This window comes from Macaca fascicularis, chromosome 20 (assembly GCF_037993035.2).
Source record: "Macaca fascicularis isolate 582-1 chromosome 20, T2T-MFA8v1.1".
Classification (NCBI taxonomy): Eukaryota; Metazoa; Chordata; class Mammalia; order Primates; family Cercopithecidae; genus Macaca; species Macaca fascicularis.
The window spans coordinates 11,735,237-11,747,989 of record NC_088394.1 but is presented as its reverse complement, the minus strand read 5'-3'; the positions used below and the strand labels follow the sequence as shown (position 1 = coordinate 11,747,989).

General features: G+C 47.6%; 1 protein-coding gene across 17 annotated transcripts in view; it reads right to left on the bottom strand.

Annotated features, from left to right (window-relative positions):
- The window catches only part of CLEC16A (C-type lectin domain containing 16A), a 238,351-nt gene that overhangs the window by 127,482 nt on the left and 98,116 nt on the right, over nt 1-12,753 (bottom strand). For all 17 annotated transcript variants that reach the window (XR_012429259.1, XM_065537629.2, XM_065537627.2 and 14 more), the window contains 2 exons: nt 10,007-10,057; nt 5,765-5,893 (listed from right to left, as the gene is read on the bottom strand). Coding sequence is in view for 16 of the 17 variants with exons in the window: in XM_065537629.2 (XP_065393701.1) it covers nt 5,765-5,893; nt 10,007-10,057 (180 nt within the window). In the remaining variant the exon portion in view is untranslated. The remainder of the gene's footprint in view (nt 1-5,764; nt 5,894-10,006; nt 10,058-12,753) is intronic.

The following is a 12,753-nucleotide window of genomic DNA, read 5'->3' as shown; positions in this document are numbered from 1 at the left end:
CACACTGTGGCTCAAGCTGGGGCTTGGTAATCGCATGAATTGCCCAGGCCAGGCTTATGCTCTGGAAATGGGGCACCCACCATGCAGGTACAACGGGATGGCACTGGTGATGTGCTGAGCCCAGGAGCTGGCCTGGAACAAAGGCTTGGTTTTCACCCTCCTGCTTCCTTGCTGCATGTGCAAGCTGCCTAGTTTAGGCGACAGTCACTCAGGTTAGAAGCCCACTGAGGCCATGTAGCTGTGAAAGTCAGTCATTCTTAAAAGAGTGCCAAAGCAGTTTAATGTGGGCACAACCCATCGGGAAAGCAATTTGGCAATATGCAGATAGTCATGAAAAAAACACGTTCATACCCTTTGAACCAGAAATTCCACTTCTGGGAACTTATCCTAAAGAAATAATTCAAGAGAAAGAAAAACACTGTATTCATGAAGCTGCTCATTATAGTTTAGTTGAAAATAATGTAATACTGGAAGCAACCAAAATGTCTACTTGCAAGAAAATGCCAGATAAACCTTTATGAGGCCATAAGAAATCAGACTTATTTCAACTATGGCAACATGAAAACTTCTTGTGCTACGACGAAAAGAAAAAAAAGAAGGGATGAAAGCAAGACCATGGTACACTCTCTTTACAGACAAAGATAGGAGGAGCACAAAAGATGTCCAAGTATTGTTTGTTTAGGGTGATGAAATCATGGGAAATTCTTTTCCCTTTACTTTTGAAATTGTAGGAGATGCTATTGTATTTTCTTTAATATGTAATACACATCGAAAAAGTAAAGCAAAATATTCTATTTCCTCAAGGCCAATAGTGATAAACACAAAAACTGCTTGTGGTTTTACAAAGGAACAGGGAAACAATCTGGGGACAAATAAAACCTCGTGCAAATACGGGTGTTTCATAGCCGCTTCCAAGATGACTATATACAGATGGCTAGTGGCTTAAACTTGGATTTTGATATTCACCAAAAAATCCTGTTCCTGACTCTCTTTTCTCTGGCATTAAGCTTCGGTAGATTTAGATCATGAAAGACCCTATTTCTTTCCCACCTTACATACCAGACTGCTCCATTTCTGTTCAGACAATGCTTCCTGAGCGCTTAATGTCTGCCAGGCCCTGGGCTTGTCACTTCGCAGCCACGCTCTTCTCTGGGCAACAGCTGAGAGGCAAGACCCATGAGGGACCTGAGGCTCCGGGAGGGTGAGTGACTCACTCAAGGTCATGCAGCTGGAGTTGGGATTTGACCCACGGTTGGTCTGACACCACAGTTTTCCTTCTTCACCGCTTCTCTCAGTTCCCCCTACATGTGGGGTGGGTCCAGCCTAAGCCTGAAGTTCTACTTGAATGTTCTCACTGGACCCCAATAGCTCCAGTGACCTTCATTTCAACATGAACTTCCCTTCTCAGCTGGCATGGCTCAGTGGCACCCTTGCTGTTTTGGTCTTATTTTATATTATTTGTTCACCATCTAGTCTTGCATCTTACTCAGAGCCTGATACCTAGAATATGTTCAACAATTATGTTGAAAGAAAGAGTAAGTGATGTGGTTTTTAAAATGCAAGAGGGGGCTGGGCATGGTGGCTCAAGCCTGTAATCCCAGCACTATGGGAGGCCAAGTCGGGTGGATCACTTGAGTTCAGGAGTTTGGGACCACCCTGGCCAAAAGACTGGGGACACTCAGTCTCTATTAAAAATACAAAAAAATTTTAAAAATCAGCTGGGCATGGTGGGTCATGCTACTCTAGAGGCGGAGGCAGGAGAATCACTTGAACCTGAGAGGTGCAGGTTGCAGTGAGTCGAGATCATGCCACTGCACTCTAGCATGGGTGACAGAGTGAGATGCATCCCCAAAAAAAAAAAAAAAAAAAAGCAAGAGGGAAAACGGCGTTATGGTGAGATGCCTCCCAACAGCCTGCAAAGCGCTGCCACCATCCTCTCCTGTCGCTGCCCCTGCCTCTACCTCACTTACTATGCTCCTTGAACATGCCACCCTTGGTGGCATCTCAGGGACTGGACGTGTGCTGTTCCCTGTTTGGAAAGTGCCTCCGTTATCACTTTAACCTTCCTGGCTCCTCCTCATCCCCCAGGTTTCAGCTCAGATCACCTCTGCAGAGCAGCTCTTCGGATCACTCTATCTGCAGGAGGACTGCTCCTCAGCCCCTGGCTACGGCATGCTCTTTCTTTCCTCCAGAGCTCTGACTGTGGGTTGGTACCAAACCTGCTATTCTCTTACTTGCTAATAAATTTTACCTCTCTAGGTAAAAAGAGCGGTCCAGAAGGCAGGGGCGTGTGCTCGCTCATTTCTTCACTCCCCAGGCTAACACAGTATTTGGCATATAGCAAGAATCTAGCAGCTCTTTGATGAATCTATGAATATTTAGGAGTGATTTGCCAGTAAGAATTGTTTGAACTTCCTTGACAAATCCTTAAGGAAAATAAAGGGTGGAGTTTCTGAAAAGGATCAGCCTCCTTTAAAAAGTCTACTTGGTGGAAAAAAAAAAAAAAGAAAGAAAACCTTTGAATCCAAAGGGGTAGCTTGGAATGTTCTTTGGATACAAGCAAAAAACTTGAAACGAACCACATAAGCCCTCAATTGCTTGCTAAACCATGTAACTTCCTTTAGCTCAAATTCAAAGCACATTGGTGTGTTCTGATTTCTGAAGCAGGCTTGAGGAGCTAAGCTTCTGGATGATTCCAGATGGCTCCCTTGCAACAGGAACCGTAGTGAGACGAGTGGCCAAAGCTACCCTTCAGAAAGAAATTCTTAAAGTCACAAAGGAAGCTTTTCTAAAGTGGATGCCTTGGCTTTGAGGTAGCCTGGCCTCTTTTATATCATTCTGCTACCCAGGGACCCTGGGAGGACTTAAGAGTTGCTTTTGGAAACTGGTCAGACAGGCAAAGAGCCTCTAGGGAAGCTGAGATATTCCAGGTCTCTGTGCTTCAGCTAGCCACTTGGGCTGTGCATCCTGTCCAGGACAAGGGAGGTGGGCAGCACAGCCCTGGGAACCTGCAACTATGTGACATGTGAGGGGCAAAAAGACTATCATCAAGACCTGCCATTGGCTTGCTGCTGAGTCCTCACAATAACTCTGGAAAGGCAGGCACATTTTACCTGACAGATGAAGAGACAGTAGCTCAGAGTAGACAGGAAGCAACCTCCCTTCCACCACATGCCTGACAAACTCGCCCCTGCATTTCTCCCATCTCTCGCCTGTGTATCAGGACCATCTGCCCCAGCCCAGCAGGGCATAAGGTCATGAAACAGTGTTAAGAGGTGACAGCCAAGGCTCTCAAGGGGCTCCAAGGCCCCCGTGATCTGGCTCCTGCCAGCACCCCCAGCCTCATCACATCCCACTGTGGGCTCCAGCTGCAATCACTGCCGTGGAAGTGCCAGAATGTGTCACCTGTCTCTGGGCCTGTGCCTCCCTATCTGGTGCCTGTCCCACTTCCTGCTCCAGGTGAGATTAGTGACCTGATCTAATGCTGCTTGAATAACGGCCTAAGCCACATGGTCTGCCACTGTCTCTTCGCACTTTGCCCTCCAGGCTCTCATTCCTTCAGGACTGGGGCTGTTTTTGATGTCCCAGTGTCCTGAGCAGAGCTAGCAGATCTGAAGAAGGCAGTGTGGGAAGCAGCAGGTCAGAATGCCTAAGAGTCTAGGTTCTGGGCGCCACATTGCCTGGGCTGACTCGTGGCTCAGCTACTCACTAGCTGGGTGACCTTGAGCAAATCACTGGACCTCTCCATGCATCAATTCCTTCCTCTGTGGGCAGGACGTGGTGGTTCACGCCTGTAATCCCAGCACTCTGAGGCTGAGATGGGTGGATCGCTTGAGTCCAGGAGTTCAAGACCAGCCTTGGCAACATGGCAAAACCCCACCTCTACAAAAAATACAAAAATTAGGTGAGTGTGGCGGCACACACCTGTAATCCCAACGACCCAGGAGGCTGAGGTAGGAGGACCTCTTGAACCCAGGGGGCAGAGTGTGCTGCAGTGAGCCAAGATGGCACCACTGCACTCCAACCTGGGTGACAGAGCAGGACCCTGTCTCAAAAAAAAAAAAAAATATTCTTCTTCTGTAAAATGGGGATAATAATAGTGCCAATCTCCTAGGATGGTTATAGAATTTAATGAGGAAATTCACCTAAAGAACGGATTTGAATTGATCTACTTCATAGCAGAGGCTATATGTTCACAGAAGTGGTAAGAAAAATCCTGATGAACTGTGAACCAAAAGAAGGTAGAGTGTGGGTCGGGTGTGGTGGTACATGCCTGTAATTCCAGCACTTTGGGAGGCCAAGGCAGGAGGATGGCTTGAGGCCAGGAGTTCAAGACTAGCTTGGGTAACTTAGCAAGACTTCATCTCTATAAAACATTTGAAAATTAGCTAGGTGTGGTAGCTTATGCATGTAGTTCCAGCTACTGATGCTGAGGTGGGAGGATGGCTGGAGACCAGGAGTTCGAGGCTGCAGTGAGCTACAATAGCATCACTGCACTCCAGGCTGGATCACAGCTCACTGCAGCCTCAAAAAAAAAAAAAAAAAAAAAAAGAAAGAAAAAAAGAAAGGCAAAGTGGAATCCAGAGCAGCAGTGCTCAGCGTTCACTCCTCTGGACAGGAGGGATCTCCCAGGCGGGGCCTTCTTGGCACAGGATGCTGTAGCCCCGGCTGGGGGTGAGCATGTCAGCATCACGAAGCAACACATACACATCTGTCAGAACCGGTCCTCCAGTGAAAGCTGATGCCAGGACGTCCAGTGCAAACGCTGCCACCCACAAACAGAATCGTGCGCCTGGCTGGGAGCACATGGAAGGAAGACGTCAGCGGCCCGGACGGGTGGGTCCTGCGGTGAGGTTTGTGGGTTTGGTCAGACAGTTGGAAATGTGGATTGACTCAAGACACATGGGTCCCACTTCCTCTGCACCCCCAGGCCTCCGAGGTAGAATCACCAGCTGCGGGGAGGAAGGTTCAGACTCCTCGTGTCTGAGGTGCAAATGACAGGTCATTCCTGCTTTGCAAAATCCAAAAGTGAAACACCTCTGTCACACATGAATAAACTCAGACGATACAGGCTGACAGGGGGAGCTGCGTGCAATGAATTCCTCTAAACTATCCACAAATATTCATGTCTCCAGGGAATGATTTTCTAGGGAAAAGGTGATGGTGCTTTCTAAGAAAGAAACTCTGATCTTACCCGGGAGATAAAATACCATGAACACCCTTGTGGAGACTGCTTCCTAGAGTGCCTGCTTCGGAAAAAAAGGGCTGATAACAGAAGCACACGCTGCACCTGGTTCTGAGAACTAATCTTTTCACGCATATCTCTCCTGCAGGCTGGCGAGATTCACATTCCATTTGACTGTGGCCCAAGAGCAGGTAGATGCCTTAACATCGCACTGTCTCTGAGGATCCTGAGACCGCTGAGCTAAGATTTCACACCAACCTCACCCTCCACGGTTCACAGAAACCTGGCCCCACTGGCTTCCACTCCTGAGCTCAGGGCTTGAGTCTGTCTGCACTGGTGAAGGCTACCTCTCTGCAGCCAACATTGGGTGCCAGATGCAACGGAATGCCAAACCCCACTTTCCAAAGGGCAACATGCTTTGGAAAGTCATGCCTGGGGGCAAGTGCGAACTCTCTATCTGCATCTAAGCTGTGTTGAGGGCAAGCTCCTGACTTTGACAAAGAAGCCCTTTCCTCCCTGGTCTGGGAGTGTTTCTGGAGAACAGTGGCCCAGGAGATGACAGGTCCTGCGCTCACTCACCCGCCGGGTCTTCTCCACATCGCCACACGGCAGCCGCTTCACAAAATCAATGCCTGTCAGTGGTGTGCCTGTTGGGGGCAGCAGGATGGAGGCATCCATCATGAGATATTCCACGTTCATGGGCTTCATCTAGAAGAGACATTACAGGAAACCTCAAAGCAGGCCCCTTACTTGGGAGGAAGAAGAGGCCCGGGAAGGTTACACAGGCCTCTCACCTTTACCTGCATTTAGTAAATGTAAATGAGTGATCTAAACCCTGGATTTAGATTGAAGTAAAGCACAGAGGCAGCCAGATAAGGGAGCAATATGCCTTTTGGTTTTCTAAACTGGTGATTTTTCCTTTAATTGAAACAGCAGCTCAGACTCTTGAGAAGCTGCATCCTTGCTGCGAAAAGCTCGTTCCTCCTCACATTCCCTCTCCACCTCAGCAGGGACAGGGATTCTCAGCAGGAGGCCAGGTATGCTTTACCCCTGTGGGTGCAAGCCCATCTGCCACCTGCCTTCTCCTCGCTGTCCTTCCAGTGATGATAACAGCTGTGCGATGGCAGCTTCTGTTTAACAAGAGCTGATTCCACGGCACGCTGTGACCTAAAGGCTTTTGAGGAGCTGCTTCCCACTTTGCTGATGAGGGAACAGAGTCTCAGAGAAGCAGAAAAATGGATCCAAGGTCACTCAGCTGGTGGGTGGCAGAACCAAGACATGAGCCCAGGCCTGTCTTGCTCCAGGGCCTCTGTGATTCTCACCCTAGGACCAATGTTTCCCCTTCCTTCCTTGTCCCCTTCACATCTTACCTGGGATAATATAACATAATCATTTTTGGAGCATCTACTAACTACCAGGCACGTGCTGGGGTCATCTCCTGCTGGACGGCAGGTGCTGGTGGCTCATCATGAAAGGGACACTGAGCTCAGAGGAGGAAAGGCACATGCCCACGGCCACTGGGCCAGAGCTGACTGCCTCTTTCCACACCACCTCTGCGAAGCCTTCTTTGATGACTAAGACACAGGGTGACATCCCCTACCTGCCACCTCTCCCAGATCTCTGCTGCATCAGTAGTAGTAATCAATGCACACGTGTTGCTGAACACTAACACTTCATTTCCCTGGCTTCACAGAGGAAGGATAAGCTTTCTGCAGAATTCGTTTTCCTCTTTCAAACATGACAAACTTTCCTTGTGTCTTCTCTTTTCAGAAAGTGGGCTTCAAACATACCGCTTTCTCCCTCCTGCTAGGTAAAGCTGACTACACAGGGCAGGGATGTAGTGACAGCCCAGCGGCCCAGATACCTGGTGCTATGGTTTGAACGCATCCCAAAAAGTTCATGTATTGGAAACTTAATCCCCAGTGTGACAGTGCTGAGAGGTAGGGCCTAACAAGATGGGATTAGGTCTCATGAATGGAGTAAGGTCATTATTGCAGGTGTGGCTCCATGATGGTGACAGTGAGTTTGTTTTAAGAGCGAGTTCTGTTCTCTCTTTCTCTGTGTCTTGCCCTTCCACCTTCCACCATGGGATGATGTGGCAAGAAGGCCCATCCGCCTTCCACCATGGGTAATGTGGCAAGAAGGCCCTCGTCAAATACTGGCACCTTGATATTGGACTTCCCGGCCTCCAGAACTATAAGAAATTTCTTTTCTTTATAAATTAGTCTGTGGTATTCTGTTATAGCTGCAGAAAACAGACTGAGACACCTGGTGAACAGGCCACGGGGCCAAGGAGCCACTTGGTGCATGCTGCTTGCCTTTTTCTTTTGGACACTTTGAGTACTTTCCTCCAGAAGCCCGAGGTCCCCCACTCCAAATCCTCTATCCCAGCAAGGGTGGCAGCTCCATTCCCCTCTACTCCTGCTGCCCCCTACAACCTTCCCAATGAACCCCTCAAGCCTGCTGGGGGCAGAGCTAGGCCATCACTTCACTGAACCTTTTGCATTAAACCAGAGGCAGTAAGGGAAATGAAGGGTCACAAGTCATGGCCTGACTTTGGTACAGCGGCCGGCCTCCGAGGGCCTGTCCCTACCCCCTTCCACTCAGAAGCTGCATTCCTGAAGGCTGAGGACTGATTTTCAGATACAGAGAGAGGGTGTAGCACCTTTGTATTTCTCTGGAATGCCAGGCATTGTATAGGACACACAATACATGCTTGATTAAAACAAACCATCAATCAAACAAATAAAACCTTGGAAGTTCCCCATGGTGGGAGGGGGAGGAAGCATTTGTTGTGTATGGACCCATGAGGATTTGTTGTTGTGTATAGACCCATGAGGCCTCTTGCTGGCTATTTCATATACAGCCTGGGCAGCTCCGAGGTAGGGATCCCCCACCTTATGGATTAAAAAAAAAAAAAAATCGCCAGGCGAGGTGGCTCACACCTGTAATCCCAGTACTTTGGGAGGTCGAGGCGGAGGGATCACGAGGTCAGGGGTTCGAGACCAGCCTGGCCAACATGGTGAAATCCCGTCTACTAAAAATACAAAAATTAGTTGGGCGTGGTAGTGGGCGCCTGTAATCCCAGCTACTTGGGAGGCTGAGGCAGGAGAATTGCTTGAACCCAGGAGGCGGAGGTTGCAGGGAGCTGAGATCGCGCTACTGCACTCCAGCCTGGGTGACAGAGCAAGACTCTGTCTCAAAAAAAGAAAAAGAAAACCAAAAAAAAAAATCAGAATTTAAGCAATGCACTCAAGGCTGCATTGTCAAAAACAGACACTGAGCAGGGGTTTAAGAGCCCAAGCTCTCCCACATGGTTAAGTGCCATAGGAGCCTGACATTTCCAAACAGGAAACCAAACTGTAAGGAATGACATTGCAGGGGGATGTCTCAGCGGTAAGAGGAAATGGCAAACGACAAATGAATCCCTTCCACTCTAAGGAATGGTCTGAAGGGTGGAAGACTGAGTCACTCTTGAAGGGGCTGGGAGGGGCTGTGGATGCACAGCCCACGGACACCTTTCCCTTGAAAAGGCTCCATGGAGGCCTCAGACACACAGTGACAAAGGACGTGGTGAGGGCCCGGCTGTCCAGATTCCCGGGGAACAGGCTGTGAAGCCAAGGAGCCAATTAGTGCACGCTGCCTTTTTCTTTTTGACACTTAAAACACTTAGGTTTATTATAAACTTCCCAAATCACACACGCTTTGGTGGGTAATATTCACAAGAAGGATAATTTATCATGTACTTAATGGAGTACCTAGCCAAGGGCAGGTGCCGGGATACAAAGACAAATGCACAAAGCAGCGAAAGCTGGGATCTTCTGAACCTATGGCTTCCTGTGATTCTGCCTGCCGGAGGAGGAAGGAATCCTGTGTGCTGGCACTGCAGACTGGAGGAAGAGCTGCATGCTGGAACATTCCAGGAGAGCAGCAAACAGAAAGGCAGGGATATAATACATGGAGAAGGACAGGGGATGCGGGGGTGGGCTGTCCTCTTCCGGAAGCCTGGCTCCGCCACTCACCGGCCAGGCAGACTTGGGTACATCACTAGACCTCTCTGACTCAGTTTCCTCATTGGCAAGTGATATGGTTTGGCTCTGTGTCCCCACCCAAATCTCCCCCTGAATGGTGAGACACGTGGGAATTCCCTCGTGTCAAGGGCGGAACCATGTGGCGGTAACTGAATCATGGCGGCAGTTTTCCTTATACAGTTCTCATGATAGTGAGTGAGTTCTCATGAGATCTGATGGTTTTCTAAGTGTCTGGCATTTTTTCTCCTTGCATTCATTCTCTCTCCTGTCACCCTGTGAAGAGGTGCCTTCCACCATGATCGTAAGTTTCCTGAGGCCTCCCCAGCAATGTGGAACTGTAAGTCAATTAAACCTCTTTTCTTTATAAATTACCCAGTCTTGGGTATTTCTGCATAACAGTATGAGAAAAGACTAATTCAGCAAGAAAGGGACAATGGCAGTAGCTATTACCGTTGGTTGGTGTGAGGATGAAGAGTTATAATCTGTACAGCATGCTATATACATCCAGCACAGAGTAAGTCCACAAAAAAATGATACTGCCCCCCAAATTACTATTCATAGCAGATAATCGTCCTGACTCATTGGATACCTCCCATCTTAGACGGAACAAATAAAATCTGAAATTAACAGTGCTGGGGATCACAAGACACCACTCTAAATCTGCTTCCCCATCAATCTGCTATTTGGTCAGAAAGCCCTAAGTCAAAAAACCCCATCTGGGATGGGCAGGGTGAGCTTGGCAGGGACACAGGCGCATGCCAGCCCAAGTGTCTCCCAGTCCCTCACTTACTGTCATGCTCCTGTACTCATCTTCAAACATGTCCAAAAAAATGTCTTCTCCCTAAAAAGAAAGGAAAGGAGGGAAGAGGAGATTATTCATATTTTTTTCCATAAACAACAGAGTATTATAAACTCTAGTTTGTGGCTTTAGAGGCCATCTGTTTCTCATTAGTGAGTTCTCGTAAATCACCAGGAAGTAAAATGCACACGTGAACACAAACACACATGCTCAAATGACAGACCAAATATCAAATTGCACTACTCAAAATTTTCTCCCTCCTAAGTATATGGAGTTAGGATTCTTCTGTCAAAGCAGTTAATTAAAAAACAACAACAAAAATACTACTATGTAGGATTAAAATATAGAAAAGACTAATATTTCAAGTGTTTAACATCATCTATTTATCAAGAATGGTTGGAGAAATGGACAATCCCGTTTAAGTTACCACATTAAAGATACGAGGCTCCACACCTCTGGGAGGAGGAGTATAATTAAATAAATTTAACATTACAATTGCATGGCTTGTTCCATTTGTTTTTGAGGAGTGCTTTTGGGGTTATGTCATTCCTCAGGGTCATGACTGCCTGGGAGCGCCCCTTCAGAACAGCATGGTGGGCACAAACTTGGCTCTGAGACACATAACCAAATCCAGTTTTACACCTCTTGCCTCCTTGTTCCACTGCAAGAATGGCATGTCTGTCTGGGGTACTGTGAAGACGAAATGAGTTAATGCACATGAAATGCAAGGAAGCACAGAGCCTGTCACTCAGTTGGGGCTGGGTCAGTGTGAGCACTCACTGTCATGATAATCTCTACTGGACAATGAGCCTTAGAACTGCTGCATCTCTCTCACAGGTTCTGAACGAGACACACACACACACACACACACCTCCCCCCCACACTTGGGGTGGGAAAGGGAATAGATCCTTTTTCGTTTTTTTCAGTTGTCAGAAGTACAACTAAATTTGAATATTCTTGTGTGATATAACTATCAACACCAGAAAAGACAATTCCTGAAAACATCTAAAAGCTGCTGAGAAATTATACTTAGGGTGTAATAAATATTATGGGATAAAAGTAAGAAAAATCTGGGTTGGGAGAAGGGATCCAGAAATTAAATAAAGCTCTCCTTTTGTTAATAAAGAATAACCCTCTGGGAAAATGCCTACCTATATATCTTTCTGTTTTTGCAATCCAAAAGCTTTCCAGGGGACATAAACTTAGGGCAGTTATACTGGAAAGAGGTTCAAAGATGACTAATGCAACCCTGAGGTTTCTGCTTTCTTGTGGGCTTTGCTAGTGGGGGTGTATCCTCACTTGGAAGCCAAGCGTGGTTTCGGATGTTCTAAGGGGAAAGTGGGATTTCCTCCTTAGTGTGTAGGGGCCCACCACGGTGCCACCCTTGTCTGGGTATGTCCACTGCTGCAGTTGGATGGGGTCATCCGAGCCTGGCAAGGCAGATCTCCAAATTATGTAACCTCATTTTATCTCAACAAACACTGGCAATAATGTAGTGGCTTAAAACGATTCCTGCAAAAAACCAGCAGCTTAAAGAGGGCTCAAAAAACGAAACTACAGGGGACAGCAAGGAAATGGCAGTGTTGCCATCTTCCCCCTGTAAGAGGATCTTCAGCAGCCACGTGCAGAGACCTGATCCAGAGGCCAGCAAACTAGAAAATGACTATTTGACCCATGGATTAATCCACCATGGCTGACGAGTGATGAGCCTTGCCTGAAAGACACATGAGGCTGGCAAGGCCTGAGTGTTTCTGCTCCCTGCCGCGCCCCCCAAATTCGTATATTTAAATTCGAATTCCCAAGGTAATGGGATTAGTAGGTAGGGCCTTTGGGAGGTGATGAGGTCATCCAGTAAGATGGTGCCATTTATGAGAAAGTGAGCCTTCACTAGATACTGAATCTGCCTTGATCTTGGACTTCCCAGCCTCCAAAAATGACAGAAATAAATATCCTTTTTTTTTGAGGACTCTTGCTCTGTCACCCAGGCTGGAGTGCAGTGGCGTGATCTCAGCTCACTGCAAGCTCCGTCTCCCGGGTTCACGCCATTCTCCCACCTCAGCCTCCAGAGGAGCTGGGACTACAGGCATCCGTCACTATGCTAGGCTAATTTTTTTTGTATTTTTCAGTAGAGACAGAGTTTCACCATATTAGCAAAAATGGTCTCAATCTCCTGACCTCATGATCTGCCTGCCTTGGCCTCCCAAAGTCCTGGGATTGATTACAGGCGTGAGCCACTGTGCCCAGCCCAGAAGTAAATTTCTATTGTTTTTAAGCTACCCAGTTTATGGTGCTGAATGGACTAAAATCAAATGCTTAAAAGCTAAAACAAAACCATGGCAATTAGAATTTTTTTTTTTTTTTTTTGAAATGGAGTTTTCACTCTTGTTGCCCAGGATGGAGGGCAATGGCGCTATCTTGGCTCACAGCAATCTCTGCCTCCCGGGTTCAAGCAATTCTCCTGCCTCAGCCTCCCAAGTACCTGGGATTACAGGCATGTGCCACCATGCCTGATTAATTTTGTATTTTTAGTAGAGACGAGGTTTCTCCATGTTGGCCAGGCTGGTCTCAAACTCCCGACCTCAGGTGATCCACCCGCCTTGGCCTCCAAAAGTGCTGGGATTACAGGCATAAGCCACCATGCCTGGCTGCAATTAGATATTTATAAAACCATCTGGAACCTGAAGACAAAGCTCTGCAAATTTTTCAGATACTGAAAGTCACTGTGGCACTTTACAAAA